Raw genomic sequence first — 17637 nt, forward strand, 5'->3', positions numbered from 1 at the left:
GTCTGTGTCCATATCACCACGGCTTAGCTACCTATTTGACGCAATCTTATCCACATAAGGCTGATCAAGTTCATGAGGATGTCTGCCATGCCATATGTTTATGGGTCCATGGTTGTGTTTTAAGTGGTGTGTTTGTTATGTCCACCATGATATTTTCTGTAATTTATGGGTTAGGTGGTGTGTAGTTTGTGTCTGCATTAATTATTGCTTTGTGTAGTTTTAATGTATGCTGTTTTGGATAGAAGATTTTTCTAAAATTATTAATCTACATATTATGTAACTTACTTATATCTGTGAGATCCCTTTCTCCCTTAGCATGGGTAAGAGCGACTCATTATATGGCTGCTTTGGGGTAGTGTTGTTTGTATTTTGTGAGTACTGTTAATGTTTTCCTTTGGAGTTGTTGTAGGTCTGTTTGTGACCAATGTATAACTCCAAAGGAATAAGTTGAGTATTGGTATGACATATTTATTTCTGGCTTTAATTCTGTGGCATGCATCCTGGTGTGTTTTTAGCATTTGTGAAAGATGTAATGTATAATTTTGTGTAAAAGTATGTTCAATGTGTTTATGTTCTATACATTTGACCTCTTGGAACCCAAGGTATCTGTATAATTAACCTTCTTCCACGGCCTTGATTCGGTTGCCATTTTCAAGGGTATACAAACCTTATTTAAGGAATCACTTTTCTATATTAATCATTTTACATTTGACCAGTCCAAACTTCATGTGTATGTCTTGTGAATACGTTTTCATTATTTTTACTAAATACTGTAATTGTTTGCTTGTACCTGCATATATCTTTATATCATCCATGCAGCATAGATGTAGTAGAGTATATTGCTGGTATTGGTTTTGGCTTGTATCAGTATTGTGTGTTGTTTAATCTGTTTGATAATGGGTTGAGAGCGAGACAGAACCAAAAGAAGGCAAAACAAATCTTCTTGGAAGATGCCTTGTCTTATTGGTATTGAGTCTGTGTGTTTATGGTTTGTTGATACATACATATGGTGTTGTTCTCTAGTGTCCCATTACTGTTTGTAGGCACTGTATGACTATGGGGTGTATCTTCTATATGTATACTATTTGTAGTAGTCATGTGCAGGGCACTGTAAAATGTTTTTATGCAGTCAATGGATCCTGTGTGCAGGATTCAGTTTTTTTTTTTGTATGCCTGATGTTAGTGACACCGAGTCAATTGAGAGCCATTCCTTGCCAGCCATGGCACAACTTTTTTTATATATCATTATCTGTAATGAATGTGTATATTGTGTTTGTTGTATAGCAAGTTAAGTATTTGGTAGAGCATAGGCAGACATGTGATTGGTCTGTAGTTTTTAGGATCTGTGGTGTCATTTGACTTGGGATTCATATAAATGATGTCTTCTGTTAAAACCAGGAGTGTCTATTGTGGGTTGTGTATAACATATGTCAGTTTGTCTGTAAGTACCAAGTGCCGAGTGGTGAACCTTTTATACCAGAAATTGTGAACTCCATGCAAGTCAGGTGTCTTCCAGTTATATGTTTTCCTTATTGCTTGAAGTGCATTGGAATTAAGTTGCCGTCATTTTCTGCAGTTCCTTGATTCAAACTGCTGTGCTATTATGCTGAACTGCATTAGATCAGAGTAGATCACAGTACTGTGTAAGGTTTTCCTATCTTGGCATGTCATTGGTTTCTAATGTATGTTTCAGTATGTGACTGTAAAATACCATTTCATTGTTTTATAATTGTGAGTTGTGTTGTTTTCATTATTATGCATAATTTGTAGTTTTAGCCTGTTTTTTAACTACAGGTTTTTGTTTACATGTACCTAAGTATGTATCTATATGTTTATTGTGCTTTTCATATTTTGTGTGTTTTTATTCTCTTAAATACTGATGAAGGATTCTTTGCAGTATTGATGTGTTGTTCTTTTTGTACTGTGTTAATCGGCCAAAGCTACTTCTAATATTCTTAAATCTGTGTTTCTAGTTGGTGTTCCCAGGCGTGTTTCTTGGGTTGGTGTGATGTTGTTGTTTTTGGTCTATCTCATGTTTTCATTCCAATGTGGGTGACATTGGAGACTGTAGATGCATATATTAGTGTATGCACATTTGTTAATATTTTAACTTTATTTTTGTATTGTGGAAGAATATTTTCATTAATGAGTTTTGCTCTTGGTAACAGTTTCTTTCTGTTCAGTGTTTTTGGTATAAGAAGACACAAAATAAGGTCTGTTCCTGTGTATTGTATGAGTGTTCTCTCAATGTCCTCTGTCAGTTGGTGTAGTTGTATAAAATCTTTAATGGATGGTGTCTTGGTGGGTTTGTTGGTGTCAATATCAGTTGTTGTAGTGTCCACTGTTCTAGGGTGCATATTGTGAATGTGTTATCTGCCCATGTGTTGAATAGGACTGTGCTATTATTGGTATTTCCCGTTTATTTCTTTAAGTTAACAGCAACTTCTTGTTTCATTTATTCAAGTCTTATTTGTGGAATGAAGTTATGAGGATGGTTCATCACTGACCTGTGTTTCTTTGTTCTGTGATTTGTATGTTTGGGTATTTCTGTGTAAAGGATATGTGTAATTGTGTTTCTAATATGTTGTGTCTTTTCTAATTCGGATATTATGTAATATATACTTCATGATTAAGTCATTGATATCTTTTGTCCATTGCATGCACTCATAGATCGTAACTGCTTTGGTGGTCAGGAATTTTGGGGTTCCCAAAACAGCCATAGTAGTTTGAATCTGGTGATCAGGCCTACTACTCCGTGGAGTGATCATCACAGTAGCCATACTTCAGCAGCTTCCACCTACTTGCTCTATACTTGCTGTTTTCTTCACCATTAGCCAGGGATGAATGTAGCTCACTTTTTGAACGTAGGCCTCTAACTTACAAATGTGGTTCTTTTTATTTGGGTGACAACCAAAAAAGTATGAATTCTGTTTCTTGCTAACACCTTTTTTAATATCTCTGCCAGAGTGGGTAGTGGTCTACCATTAGTCTGGCCCCATCCCCTCAGCATTACTGGCATGGGGGGCCCTACTAGAAGCATAAAGCTCATACTGGCATCGCTCATTGCAAGCCACCCAATCATGACAAGGTGGTAGACCTTAAAATGGGTTGCTATTATTATTATTATTATTAGTAGTAGTAGTAGTAGTAATAGCATATCATAGAGGTCTTTGCAAAATATGCAAAACCAGAAATGGTACAGTACGTACAGGAACTTACTAACAACAAAGGATAACCAAAATAACTAAAACAACCACTCATTTATTAATATTCTGACTGAAAAAGAGAGTAGAAACATTAATCAAACCAGCATGGGGCAGTACCATCACAAAGCTGGGTCATATAAGACCTTAATTTAAATGTGAAAAAGCATATGTATGTATTTTCACTTCCCCAATTCAATGGAGAACAGTATGTTTAATTCCGCAAATGTACTGAGGAGAATAGCTTGTCTGACCTTTCCTATTTCATATCTATGATGAGGAGAACATACAATATTTTTTGCTACCTGGGGCCATGGAATTACAGTAATCCCTCCTCCATCGCGGGGGTTGCGTTCCAGAGCCACCCGCGAAATAAGAAAATCCGCGAAGTAGAAACCATATGTTTATATGGTTATTTTTATATTGTCATGCTTGGGTCACAGATTTGCGCAGAAACACAGGAGGTTGTAGAAAGACAGGAACGTTATTCAAACACTGCAAACAAACATTTGTCTCTTTTTCAAAAGTTTAAACTGTGCTCCATGACAAGACAGAGATGACAGTTCCGTCTCACAATTAAAAGAATGCAAACATATTTTCCTCTTCAAAGGAGTGCGTGTCAGGAGCACAGAATGTCACATAGATAGAGAAAACAATCTCTAGCAAACAAATCAATAGGGCTGTTTGCTTTTAAGTATGCGAAGCACCGCGGCACAAAGCTGTTGAAGGCGGCAGCTCACACCCCCTCCGTCAGGAGCAGACAAAGAGAGAGAGAGAGAGAGACAGAGTTTGTTTTTCAAGCAAAAATCAATACGTGCCCTTCGAGCTTTTAAGTATGCGAAGCACCGTGCATGTCGTTTCAGGAAGCAGCTGCACAAAAGATAGAAACGTGAAGATAATCTTTCAGCATTTTTAGACGAGCGTCTGTATCGTCTAGGTGCGCGAACAGCCCCCCTGCTCAATCCCCCTACGTCAGGATCAGAGAAAGTCAGCAAGAGAAAGAGAAAAGTAAGCTGGGTAGCTTCTCAGCCATCTGCCAATAGCGTCCCTTGTATGAAATCAACTGGGCAAACCAACTGAGGAAGCATGTACCAGAAATTAAAAGACCCATTGTCCGCAGAAACCCGCGAAGCAGCGAAAAATCCGCGATATATATTTAAATATGCTTACATATAAAATCCGCGATGGAGTGAAGCCGCGAAAGGCGAAGCGCGATATAGCGAGGGATTACTGTACTTAGTTCAGGAAGGCTGGAAGCAATCGAGGGCTGTGATTTAAATGGCCTTACCTTGGCAAGGAAGAATGGACATTTGAGTTAGCTGGTGACAAGGACTTAACTAAAAAGAGGGATAAATGAGGGCCAGAGGGGTGAATAATATCATTTTTGAGGGACTCGTACAGGGTAGAAATAATTGTACTTGTTTGTTGTCAGCAGTACATTTGTGTAGGTAGGCTTTGCAAGCATAAGTTGTAATTTGCCCAATGTTTGTGTTCTTTTTATCTCTTGTTGTAATTGTTCCATCTTTTGTTATTAAACCCCATTTAATGTGCTACTTTAGTCTCCTGTGAATGTCTTTGAGTTCAGCCTCTACTTATGACTGCCCTTACAATGCACAGCATGTTTTCTGATTTACTCTTTTTAGATAAAGGAGTCAGAGAACCAGTGCTCATTACAGCTGCATCAGTAATAAAGCTCAAACCATACCTGGAGGAGTTCTACTCAAATAAAATCTAAACAACAGGCCTTGGCAATTGATGAATGTGAATCTTAACAATAGGTTCAATGAACTTTATTAGAATTTTCCCTTAGGCCTCTCACTGGGGTAACAGTGATTTCAAATGGAAAGTTGCCTTGCTGATATAGTTAGTTTACTTTTTTAAATTTTGAAATGATGGATTGAGGCACAGGTGAGAAGAGCAGCAACTTCACTACTCGTACATGATTTTTAGTGAACTACAATGTATTTAAAGTTACACAATATAACTCATAATATTGGCCAACTGCACCATACAGATAATAGAAACATTTGCGTCAGTATACACACTCAGTAGCTGATTTACTAGAAGTACCTAAAAAAACCTGTGAGTTTGTCACCCATTTTCCCTTAATGTAGGATAAATTCACTGAGGTGTGGACTGAAGGCGATAATGCGGAAGGAGGGACGTCTTTATATAAATGGGCAAGAAACATAACACACTTTCAATTAATTTCAAATTGTCTGCCAGTTCAAAGATGTGGAATAGCATTCAATGTGTTCTTGTATTAATTTAAGTACTGGTCATGGGATTCTAGCTTTGGATGGATGTTTCCACTACAGTATATCCCTATTGGTACATAGGCTTTAATTGTTAGGACTATTCCAAGGTATTTGTTCACATTTAGTGTTATAATGCTTATATCTGCAACTCTGGGGACAGAACTCACAGGCTCAACACAAAGGACAGGAATAAAAATAAGATCTATTAAAGTAATGTCCAGTGAGGGAAATAGGGATACTCAGAATTATGATGCCTTCAGCCAAGCTTGTATTTTGAAGTTTGAAATGCTTTGGCACTTTATACTCTTTAAGGTAACTACAAATGACTATATTGTAGGAAAAAGCAGGAGAGGTGGCTTTGTATTATTAGACAACAATGATGTTTAGAGATTATTTAAAATTGCTACCAATCACAACGCTGTAAATCATAGCCTAAACCTGTAACTGTTTCATCATAAAATGTCATGTTATGTCATTTTCTAACCTGCTTGATCCAGACAGGGTCGCGGGGGTGCTGAAACCTTTCCCAGCCAGCATAGGGCACAAAGCAGAAACAAACTCTGGACAGGGCACCAGTTCATCACACTGTGAGGCGGCAGTGTTACCACTGCACCACCACCCTCATCATAAAATGGACCTGAATAAATACATGTGGATTTGAAATTTACCAATGATCTGCTGTTATCATTACAAATGTGAGCTCCAGCTTGTCTCAACTGTCTCTTGGACAGGCTATAGACTTGGGGAAGTCACAGGGAGAGCAAACAGCATCTGATGGCTACCTTACATTTAACAAGACCTGGACATTTTAAGAGACACTGAGAAATTGTATTAAATATTTCTGTGATTAGCTGCTAGTCTTGTGATCTTACGCCTAAGCAGCTCTATTTCACCCTACCACAGGGGTTGTTTGTCAAAGGTTAGATAAGGTAGACAACTGGAGCAAGAATAAAAGCAAGAAAGAAAGGATTCAGAACAGGACAGCCACCCATTGTCATGGGCAATGTTTGATTGCTCTCTAGGAATATGGATGAATTATGTGCTCTCAGAGCAGGTCATGGTACATACAAGTACTGTGGCATTTTGTGCGTTACAGAGAACTGAATGAAATCTGACCTGCCTTACACTATTTTAATGCAGGACAGATTTCATCTTATTTGTGGAGACAGCGACTCAGTGCAGTGTGGAAAAATGGCAGGTGGGGGTCTAGGTGCCTGTGTGAAGGAGGAATGGTATAAAAGGGAGCATATTATAGTTAACACTATAGTATGTAAAAAAGAAATTGAAATTCTGGCTTCTGGAATTCATCTACTTCATTTTCCAAGAAACATAAGTTACATCATCCTTATTAATGTTGATATTCATTCTGTTACCATAACTGTATTGATTAATTATTCTGATCCTGTAGTTATAAAAAGTAGTGACTTCAACCACGTGACATTGGAAGGAACAATGAAAAATATTCACCAGTATGTGTCATGTTCCACTCAAGGAAACAACAGAGCTGCACTATTCATATGTTAAATATTCCTTTAAACGTAATTCTATGGCACCTTTGGGCAGATCTGACCATAATCTGATCCATCTTATTCCCACGTACAAGCCTGTTATAAGATGGTAACCTATTACCACCAGCATAATGAAGAAGTGCAGCCTGGAGGCTGAAATGATTCTCAATGACTGCTTCCAAAAGACAGACTGGGAAATGATGTGTGAGTCACACAGAGATAATATCGAGAGTTTCAACCACTGCAACACAGACTCTATTAAAATTTGTTTTGACACAATTATATCCTCAAAAATCAGCTTTCCAAACAACAAGTCCTGGATTACCAAGGAGCTAAAAAGTCTCCTGAATGAAAATAATTTGTATTCAGATCTGGGAATAGAGAGGCTCTAAAGGTATAAAGATATAAAATGCTGAAGAAAAAGCTGAGTGACAGGAAGGAAACGTGTTGAGAAAAAAAATCTCACTCAGAAAACATGAAAAGGATTGGAATGGACTGGGCATAGTTACTGGAATCAAACAATTCAGGGCTGAAGGGAATGTAGACAAGGTTAACACCCTGAACCACTTTTTAAATATATTTTCTCTCCATATTTATCAGCAACTCCTACCACTTCAGCTAGCATGGCCAGTGATTACATCAGCAAAACATTTTTCCCTAGTAGGCTGAGCTCCTTTAAAGTGGTACTGGCATATTTTACATGCTCTACAATTCTGTGATGGCCAGTGCAATATTCTATGCTGTGGTGTGCTGGATTGATAACACTTCAAGAGAGGCCCACAGAATCAACAAGATAATTATAAAGTCAGCTCAGTAATGGGACGCACTCTCAACCTACTGGAGGTGGGGGCTTTGAATGTGTGTGGAAGGGGAATGTAGCATGCGGAAGCAATGAAACAACCACATTGTTTTTCATCAAAAACTCTTTGACTGGCAATCCAGCATGTGCAGGTATATAGTCATATTGCAAAAATTTTCCTGATGCTGTCCTGTAGACAGATCACTATTTAATTGTGATGGCATTGATTAACAGTATGTTAATGGAGAACAAACTCTGTATGAACATGTCCTTCAATGTTGAAAAACACGATCATTACTATCTCTTGAAAATCTGCCCTGGTAGCTTGGAGAAAAAAAAATTGCCAAAGTCACCTGCATAATAAACAAAAGAAATATACACTTGATCAACTCATCACGATGCTACTTGACAGACTGATTAAGCAGACTTTCAGGCAAACAATAGCTAGCAGCATATTCAATAACTTCACCCTACTCATATGCTATTGACGGATTATGTGAATTTTTGGGAATTTTATTCAAGAATAAAATTTTCAGATGTTTATTTTAAGAGAGAAAGGAAATAGTGAGTAAGGTTTAAGCTTGCAAATCAAAGGTTTACTTGTTCAGTGCTGTAGTGCAATGGAAATGTAAAAACTCTCTTTCTTACATTGCAAAGCTTGAATTGGCATAAAAGATGCAGGTGTCAAAAACGCATCAAAAATGCAGGCTCCAAGAGGTGACTTGAGGACATGCTTGTTTACCTGATAAACTTGAAATAGAGGGAGTGACCTCCCCACTCTTGTGGTGGGCAGATAACAAGCAAAAGATAAGGAAAGGAACATCAACACACCAAATAGTAGAAAAAATAATGGATGGACACCATCACTTTTGATATGTTAATATATTTAAAACATTAATAACTAATGTAAACAAGTATGATACAGGCCCTGTTTAAAATGGCTAGACACAGGTATCCTCTGATGAAACACTGCTGCAGCACAGAGTTGTTACAGTTTGCCTACAGCATCCAAAACTGTGTGGCACCCAACCAAGGTGCAGAATGGACAGTGTAAGAGAGAAAGGGATAAGCTGGGATACCTGTACCTCCTGAGGTTGCTATTTATCCTTCGGAAAGTATCCTTAAACACTCAGATGATTACAGAGAAGGGCAGCCTTGGTATTATGCAAATATTTTAGAAAAGGTTTTATCTCTGGTAAGCAGGCTGGGGGATCTAAAGGGAGATAACTAGAGAAAACCATTGTGCTGACGTACTATGCCAAAATTAAACAAATGATCAAACAAATAGAAATATCTATTAAGTATGATATGCAGGGGTTGCACAAATCACATAAATATATAAATGGATACTCAAAAATAATTTTGTGATGTGCATTTACTGTAGTTAATACAGACACTGGCCCATTATTTCTTCATTTTTTTTAAGAAAAGAAGCCACATAAACAATAAACAGATCAGGAAAGTAAATTACGTACACATAAACAATATATTATGATAAAAGGAATTCAAGATTAGTGATGGCCTCATGAAAACAAAATGGCACAGATAAATCAGTTATCTTTTGACGTATCCATGAGCTGGAACAGTTTGTTACCCATTAATAATCAAGCAAAAAAAAAAGCATGTCTTACAGGAACATTAACCTAGAGAAGATCCAGATGCTTTATAAGTTACTGATCTAAAATAATGCAAGGTATCAAAGCTATGACCAAAATGAGTCTGTAAAGGATGCACACTTTATATCAACATATATGTATTCATTCAAACAAACATACAAACCTACTAATGGTAAACTTGATTTCAAGAATAGACTTTAATATTCTTGTTATGATTTTGCAAACTTTAGTAATTTTTTCTATAATTAATAACTACAGCTTTTTAGGGGCTCCGGATCACTGAGAATCCAAACAAATTGTTTCTTTCATTTTGTATAGTCTCTGTTTTGTATTTACTGTGTCAATATTTTATTTTTAATGAGCACTGCCATTTTGTAATTCCATTTCCATTTTAAGACAGGTTGTTGCTAGGGGGCATTGTTCCTCTAAGTTGGCCTCGTGACATCAATCATGCTAAACTTTATAAAGCAGTGCCACATGCCAGGTTAAGTCCATGATTGTGGATATCTCCTAAAGACGTTAATGTGCAAATCTCTGTAGTTGCCTCTGCTTCAACTTATGGCTGAGCTTATTTTGACTTTGATATTTGGATAACATATTGGCACTGATGAATTAAATACAGTACAGACTTACTGGTTTTGACCATTAAAATGTTTTTGACTCACGTTTGTCTCTTGGTCTTTCTCTTCCCTTGTGATCTGCCTTTATTCTATTTTTGTGGCAATACGCTATTATTACCTGTTTAACTGTGTACTAAAATTAATTCCAATTTTATTTTATTTTCACTGAGATAAATAGTCAATTTACATTATCATGTTATTATGCTGGATTATTCAAAAAGTAAAATAAAAACAGATTGTTTGCCTTAATTACTTGTTTAATTTATCAAAAGAATATTTCCAGACTTACCTAAAACTAATGTAGGCCAATTAGCAATCCTAGCCTTGAGGCCTTGATGGAATATTTCATGAAGAAACATAATTGTTTCACTGAAAAAAAAGAGAAAAAAAATAAAACAATTGTACTTGTAATCAATGGAACAGCACCATACACTTTCAAACAACAAAAAGCAATTGAGACAGCTGGATTTCTGTGCTTTGGATATTCTGTGCAGTTATGCATTTTGTTAATGACACTTCACTGTACATAATTTATATGTATCTGAAGAAGCACTGGCAGTCAAAGATATACTACCGTATGCGAGTGCCGAAAGTCAAAAGATGCAGGTACAGTATTCCAACATTTCTCTAATATTCCTGTGTTATCTGATATGGATGTGAGCAACACTGGAGCACCACAAGGAACAGTCCTGTCTCCTTTTATCTTCATGTAGTACACCTCCGACTATAAATATAACATCAGGTCATGTCACTTGCAAGAATTCTCAGATGAATCTGCACTTATGGGATGTATTAATGAAGGGGATGAGATAGAGTATAGGAGTCACATGGAGAAATTTGTTTCTTAGCGCAAAGACAATTATCTGCAATTTAACATCAGCAAAATCAAGGAACTGGTTATTGACTTTTGCGGCTCCAAAGAGTCTCTATGTCTGATCGCTATTCAAGGAGTGGATGTAGAGTTGGTTCACTCTTAGAATTACTTGGAGGTGCACATTAAAGACAGGTCAGACTGGTCTCAGAACACAGAGGAATTATATAAGAATGGGTAGAGCAGGAAGTAACATCATTCACATCTTCTACAACCAGTGGCCAGTGCAATTTTCTATGCTCTGGTGTGTGTGGGCTAGTAACATCACTTCAAGAGAGGCACAATGAGTTACCAAGCTAATTAAAAGGGCAGACTCAGTTTTGGGACACACTCTAGATCACCTGGAGGTAGCAGCAAAGGAGTGGATTAAAACAAAACTGAGTGCCACTATGAACAATGCTGCACATCCTCAGACACACTAATGCTAAGGACTTTCAGCCAACAAATTATTCAGTAGAAGTGTGTCAAAAATGTTACTGGAGCTTCTTTATAACAACACCACTATGCCTGCATAATGCCTCACTGTGACTGTAACATCCAAGTCACAAGTTTTCTTTTATTTTTTAAATTTTTTTTCCTTTTTACTCATTCTGGTATTTCTTCAGACCATAGTTTGTGTGGGTGTATATAAACATATTTATTTATTTAAAGAGTTTCTGCAAAAAGCCAAAATTCCTCTTGTGGACAAATAAATAAAGTTCTATCTATGTGTTCTATGCCACCCTCTTTAATCCTGTCCATTTGGAATTAAATAGAATGTTCTAAATATAAATATCAACATACTGTATCAACACCATCCAGCCTCTGCTCCTTAGGGACAAGCTGACAGAGATGGGAGTAGATTCATACCTGGTGGCATGGATCGTGGACTATCTTACAGACAGACCTCAGTATGTGCATCTCAAGAACTGCAGGTCTGACATTGTGGTCAGCAACACAGGAGTGCCGCAGGGGACTGTACTTTCTCTGGTCCACTTCAGTCTATATACATCGGACTTCCAATACAACTCGGAGTCCTGCCACGTGCAAAAGTTCGCTGACAACACAGCTATCGTGGGCTGCATCAGGAGTGGGCAGGAGGAGGAGTATAGGAACCTAATCAAAGACTTTGTTAAATGGTGCGACTCAAACCACCTACAACTGAACACCAGCAAAACCAAGGAGCTGGTGGTGGATTTTAAGAGGACCAGGCCCCTCATGGACCCCGTGATCATCAGAGGTGACTGTGTGCAGAGGGTGCAGACCTGTAAATACCTGGGAGTGCAACTGGATGATAAATTGGACTGGACTGCCAATACTGATGCTCTGTGCAAGAGAGGACAGAGCCGACTATACTTCCTTAGAAGGCTGGCGTCCTTCAACATCTGCAATAAGATTCTGCAGATGTTCTATCAGACGGTTGTGGCAAGTGCCCTCTTCTACGCAGTGGTGTGGTGGAGGCAGCATAAAGAAGAAGGACGCCTCACGCATGGACAAACTGGTGAGGAAGGCAGGCTCTATTGTAGACATGGAGCTGGACAGTTTGACATCTGTGACAGAGCGATGGGTGCTGAGCAGGCTCCTGTCAATCATGGAGAATCCACTGCATCCACTAAACAGTATCATCTCCAGACAGAGGAGCAGCTTCAGCGAGAGACTGCTGTCACTGCCCTGTTCCACTGACACTGTGCGACTCTTCAACTCCACCCGGGGGGGTAAACGTTAACATTATACAAAGTTATTGTCCGTTATACAGTACCTGCATTTTTATCACTCTTTAATTTATTGTGTTTTTATCAGTATGCTACTGCTGGAGTATGTGAATTTCCCCTTGGGATTAATAAAGTATCTATCTATCTATCTATCTATCTATCTATCTATCTATCTATCTATCTATCTATCTATCTATCTATCTATCTATCTATCTATCTATCTATCTATCTATCTATCTATCTATCTATCTATCTAAATGGGTGTGACATAAATTTGAACTTTTAATAGTCAATGATCCAGAGGTTCAAAGGCTCATATTTAAAATAGCAACAGTGCAAAATAAATTAAATAAGCTGCAGATAGAAGTCTACTATTGTGAACTAACGTGTGCTTCAGTTTAGGGATCTGCAGGAAAAATCTAGGTGCTGCTATTACTACATTTATATAAAGTAGCATTAATTAAATAGCCTCAGAATTCATAACCAGAATATTATTTAGCTGATCCAAATAATTATAGGAAAATCCTAACTCAACCTAAATTTAGTTTCAAACACCTTTCTGTTTAAATTTGGATTTTTTTTGATAATTTCTCTGTTTGTTTATGCCCTTTCTGCTGTTTTTTTGTCTTGATAGGAACTTATAGTACTGTATAATCCAGTTCTACAGTTTTGAGTCACCCTTTGAGGATCTTTAATGATGTTAAAAACATTTTATTAAGTAGCATAATGCTGTTATGACTGCTGACACTTTGTGAACCTTTTGCTTAATGTTGCCATAGTGCTTTTATGCTCGGACAATTAGAGATGCATAACACTTGACATCACTAATTTGACAAGTTAAAGGTGGGTGCTTCCTGGTTATCAGAAATTACAGATACAGTGTGTAATTTTGTGTTTACTAGACCTTCTGTTTAATGAACGGTTGCTTGTTTACTCTGATGACTCAATTTAGTGTCCTCCGGAATTTTTCAATCTTTGACTAGGTTACAATGTTGCTTCATCTCCTGCTCTTTACACATTATATGAACTTCAAAATATGTTTTATTTCTTTCCCTGGCAGAACACTGTTTTGTTCTTATGGTACTGAAAAATATGAAATTGCACTTATAATCTCAATTTTCACTGGGAACCCACTGGAATGGGAAACCACTATTAGCGATAATGCTAATATTAGTGATCACCCTTGTTACAAAAATGTAGACTGTTCCTTAGGTGAATTTTGCTCAGTTTTTAGTCCGATGAGAGCAAGGCTGTTGTTAATAGAAAACTGCTAAATTTGGAACACAGTAAAAATAATAAATGTGAATATATTTTAGTTTCAAATCCCTTTTAGCTGATACATGATGGAACCACAATAATTTTAGTTTTTAGAAACAACCTTTTAAAGAAATTAAAAAATGATGTGGCAGATTTCTTGGATGAATTACTTAAGCAATAAGAAAACAAATGAACAACATCCATGTGATGTAATATAGTACATTAAGAGAGTTTTGGATTAAATTAAATACTCAATCATTCTTCAATGTAACATATCTATGAATGACTTATTAGTTGCTGAAAACTGAATAGTTAAAACAACGTTGGTATGTCTACAAAGTATTGCATTAACTAATTGTATTTTTTGCATGTTCACATTAAATAAATAAGAAGAGACCATTCCCAAGTTGGAAAATATTTTAAATATGAATGTTAAAAAGACTATTTCTGTCCTTGTTCTCTAATTCTTTATTTTTGTGAGTTCATTTTAGATTATTATTTGTATCTATACTGCAATAGTCACTGTCCCTATTATTGCCTTAAAGGTGTTTCTGTCATTGATGTTTTGCCAGAGGACCCTGAAAGAGACCTGATTCTCTTAGGGGACCTGGCATACCTTTTTTAGATTACGGGGAAAGCTTTGTTAGATCTGTGCTATCGATGCAACCATCATTTTAAAACCAAGGAAAGATACAGCTCTAGGCTGTCACAGCTTAACGAGGTGCTTGTTGTCCTTAAGACTGATAGATATTGTTAGGTGATATCAATATCTTTGACAGTGATATATGAAGTGTTGAAGAAGAAAGTATATTTTACAGTATATGATTTGACATGGCTATCTGCTCATCCCTGTTATCATTTTAATGCAGCATCTGTTCTATATCCAGTACTACTCTCATAAATGGGACAATCAAGGTGGAAATGGTGGTGTGTTCATTGCCGATAAAGGCACAGATATAATTGATCTTGGATGATTTTGAGATGCTTTAACATCTTTAATCACCACAAGTACTGGAAGCTCATTTTTCAAGAAAGCATTCATGTTGATGATGAAAAGTACATGACCAGTCCTTTTAGATAGCCATCTTAGTAGTCTCTGCCTTTGACTATATATTAAGATGCTGCTTCGACACTCATAAAGTAAAGTTCTCTATTTTGAAAAGACTCATGCAAACACAACTAAAAACTATTTTTTATGCATACACAAAGCTCTGTGTGATTTAAAATTATATACAGTTTTATCACAGCCACTAAAGTAACTTTGTTATAGACATACATTGTCTTTTCTTTCATATTTTACCTGTTGAGGAAAATACTGCTCACATCATCATGGCTAATGGGTGGTTTCTTTGAACTGGCCGCCATTCTTAATGGTCGCAGGAAAAAGTTGACTAGAATATAGAGCTGTTGAACATACTCTGTCTCAGCCTCCACCATGTTAAAAACAATCTGGTTTCTTTTTCTCATGCTTTCGGCATGGGGTGAACAGATGTAATCCTGGACAATAGTCTTCCACTTTCGCCTACATAACCAGCCTCTCATGAAGCTCTGAACCTAAAAGAGACAAGAAATAACAGTGCTGTTAAAGGATAACTCTGGTATTTTTAATAGCAATTTTATTTCTTCACAATCATAGTATATATTAATTTGTCACATAAAATTACAGTATAAATTGAAGCTTTTTTTAAATGAAAAAAATAACTTGTTTATTCTTGCAGCTTGCAATCATATAGGATGAGGGATACATGAGTCCAAACATGACAAAAAAGCTTACATTTATCAAATACAAAGGCAAGAATGTTATCATATATTGCCCCATGTCTTGAGAGTGCACACATATTGTGAAAAAGTGTATCCACTTTGCTTTAGAGTGAGAGTGAGAGGTTGGGAATATTGCTTTAGTAAAAAATGTATCTGTGAGATTCAGCCATTTTAAAAGAATACTGGATATGCACCTCATCTTGCCATTTGTCTCCCCCTCCGCACATCCTTTCATTCCTTCAGGGGTGTGGTTTCCTCTAACTCATTTTGTGAATGCCACACAAGCCATTTTCATTTTGAGAATCAATTCTTTACAGGTATGCTTTCTTTCAGGATTAATAAAAATATGCTATCATTTGAAATCGCCAATGTATTCCACTATGAAGATAGGTATACATTTAACATAATCGCTGAACCATATTTGTACAAGCCATAATATACTGATGAGGAGCTTGAAGAGATCAAAGAGGAAAGAACAGAGAGGAGAGCAGAATTAGAGAGACAAAAATAGAACAATAAGCAATTGGAAGATCTGGCAATACAACAAGCAAGTAGTGATTGGTCATGCACATGTGGAAAATGTGAAGTAATAGCCACTGAGGAAGAGTGCCTTTATTGCAGGAAATTTGATGTGCTGCCTCCACTGCTGGAGAATGTAAGCATGTCAGGGATGAGCTCGCTTTTTTATATATTGCTGCAGTATGTGTCACTGACAAAGACGAATTTTCAGCTATCATTAATCATGAAGTTATGGAGATATTTTTCCAGTTTCTAAAATTAAACTGAAAGAAACAATCAAAACTTGAAGGACCAAATGGAATGCTTTCATTAGAGTAAGTTTGTTTATTGATCTTATTTTTTGCTGTGTTAAATGTTTTCATAGTATTCATGAGATTCAAATGACTGTATGGAGATTGTTATTATTTACATGGACAAGGACAAGTCACTCAAATTTTGTGCTGATCACTTTCCTTATTTCTAAACTCCATTCATGGTGGCAGCTGTGAGTAGACAAGTGAAGAGGAAATGTATTCTTACCTCAAGGAAAATAGTTCCAAGAATCAGTGATAAAATAATGACTCCTAACTTTCTTTCATTATCACACAAATGCCTCATAAACACAGAAGCAACATTTTCTTAAATCAAAACCTTTGCTGCTTTAAATTGGAGATATTTGGTAAGTTTAAAGCAGGCATGTTTAAAGTCTGGCCTACGGGCCAATCACATCCTGAAGTCGGATTTTATATGGCCTGCGCCTTTTGTCTCAAAATGTGTTATTTTTGGCCTGCAGGCACAAACAGAATAAATAAATCATAGCAATTCAAAGCATGCAGTTTCTCTTTTGAATTTATGGTGGAAGCACTTTATAATAGACATCTGGCAACTGCCATAAAACCTCAAACAAAAAAAGCTTGAATGATGGACCAATCACAGTTCTCGCTGGACGCACGATGCTGTGGGGCTTGGGTGGGTTTAACACCGAGGATTCTGCAGGTGTACACTGCCAAGTCGAAGCTACACTGTATGGCTGTTTAAAATTTCCTCTGACCCTACAACTGTCATGGCTACAGCAAGTAAAAAAACGAAAGTTGATAATGAAGGACGCTGCTTCCAGGGAAGGTGAAAGTTACAATGTTTTTTTACTGAAAACTGAAACAACTGTGTCTGCCTAATTTGCCACGAGACTGTTGCTTTGTATAAGGAATATAATGTGAAGAGACACTACAAGACAAAACATGCTAGTACATATGACAAGCTATCAGTGATTGACCGTGCTGAAAAAGTGAAGCAACTCTAGCTGCTCAGCAGCGGTTCTTTATGTGGGCCCATGAGTCAAATGAAAACATCACCAAAGCTAGCTATGAAGTGGCTATGTTAATTGGTAAATATGGAAAACCTTTTACAGAAGGTGAGTTTGTTAAAGACTGTGAAAATAGCAGAACACATTTTCCCCGAAAAGAAGAAAGACTTTGCCAACGTTTGCCTCACTCGTAACACTGTGGCACGTAGAATTGAAGAGCTGTCATCAGATGTTAGAAGACAACTGGGAGAC

General features: G+C 37.0%; 1 protein-coding gene across 3 annotated transcripts in view; it reads right to left on the reverse strand.

Annotated features, from left to right (window-relative positions):
* Positions 1 to 17637, reverse strand: part of rasgrf2b (Ras protein-specific guanine nucleotide-releasing factor 2b) — a 511409-nt gene that overhangs the window by 123508 nt on the left and 370264 nt on the right. For all 3 annotated transcript variants that reach the window (XM_051929617.1, XM_051929616.1, XM_028804694.2), the window contains exons 5-6: positions 15124 to 15377; positions 10294 to 10373 (exon numbers count right to left, since the gene is read on the reverse strand). In XM_051929617.1, the coding sequence (XP_051785577.1) occupies positions 10294 to 10373; positions 15124 to 15377 (334 nt within the window). The remainder of the gene's footprint in view (positions 1 to 10293; positions 10374 to 15123; positions 15378 to 17637) is intronic.

The sequence above is a fragment of the Erpetoichthys calabaricus genome, chromosome 7 (assembly GCF_900747795.2).
Source record: "Erpetoichthys calabaricus chromosome 7, fErpCal1.3, whole genome shotgun sequence".
Taxonomy (NCBI): domain Eukaryota; kingdom Metazoa; phylum Chordata; class Cladistia; order Polypteriformes; family Polypteridae; genus Erpetoichthys; species Erpetoichthys calabaricus.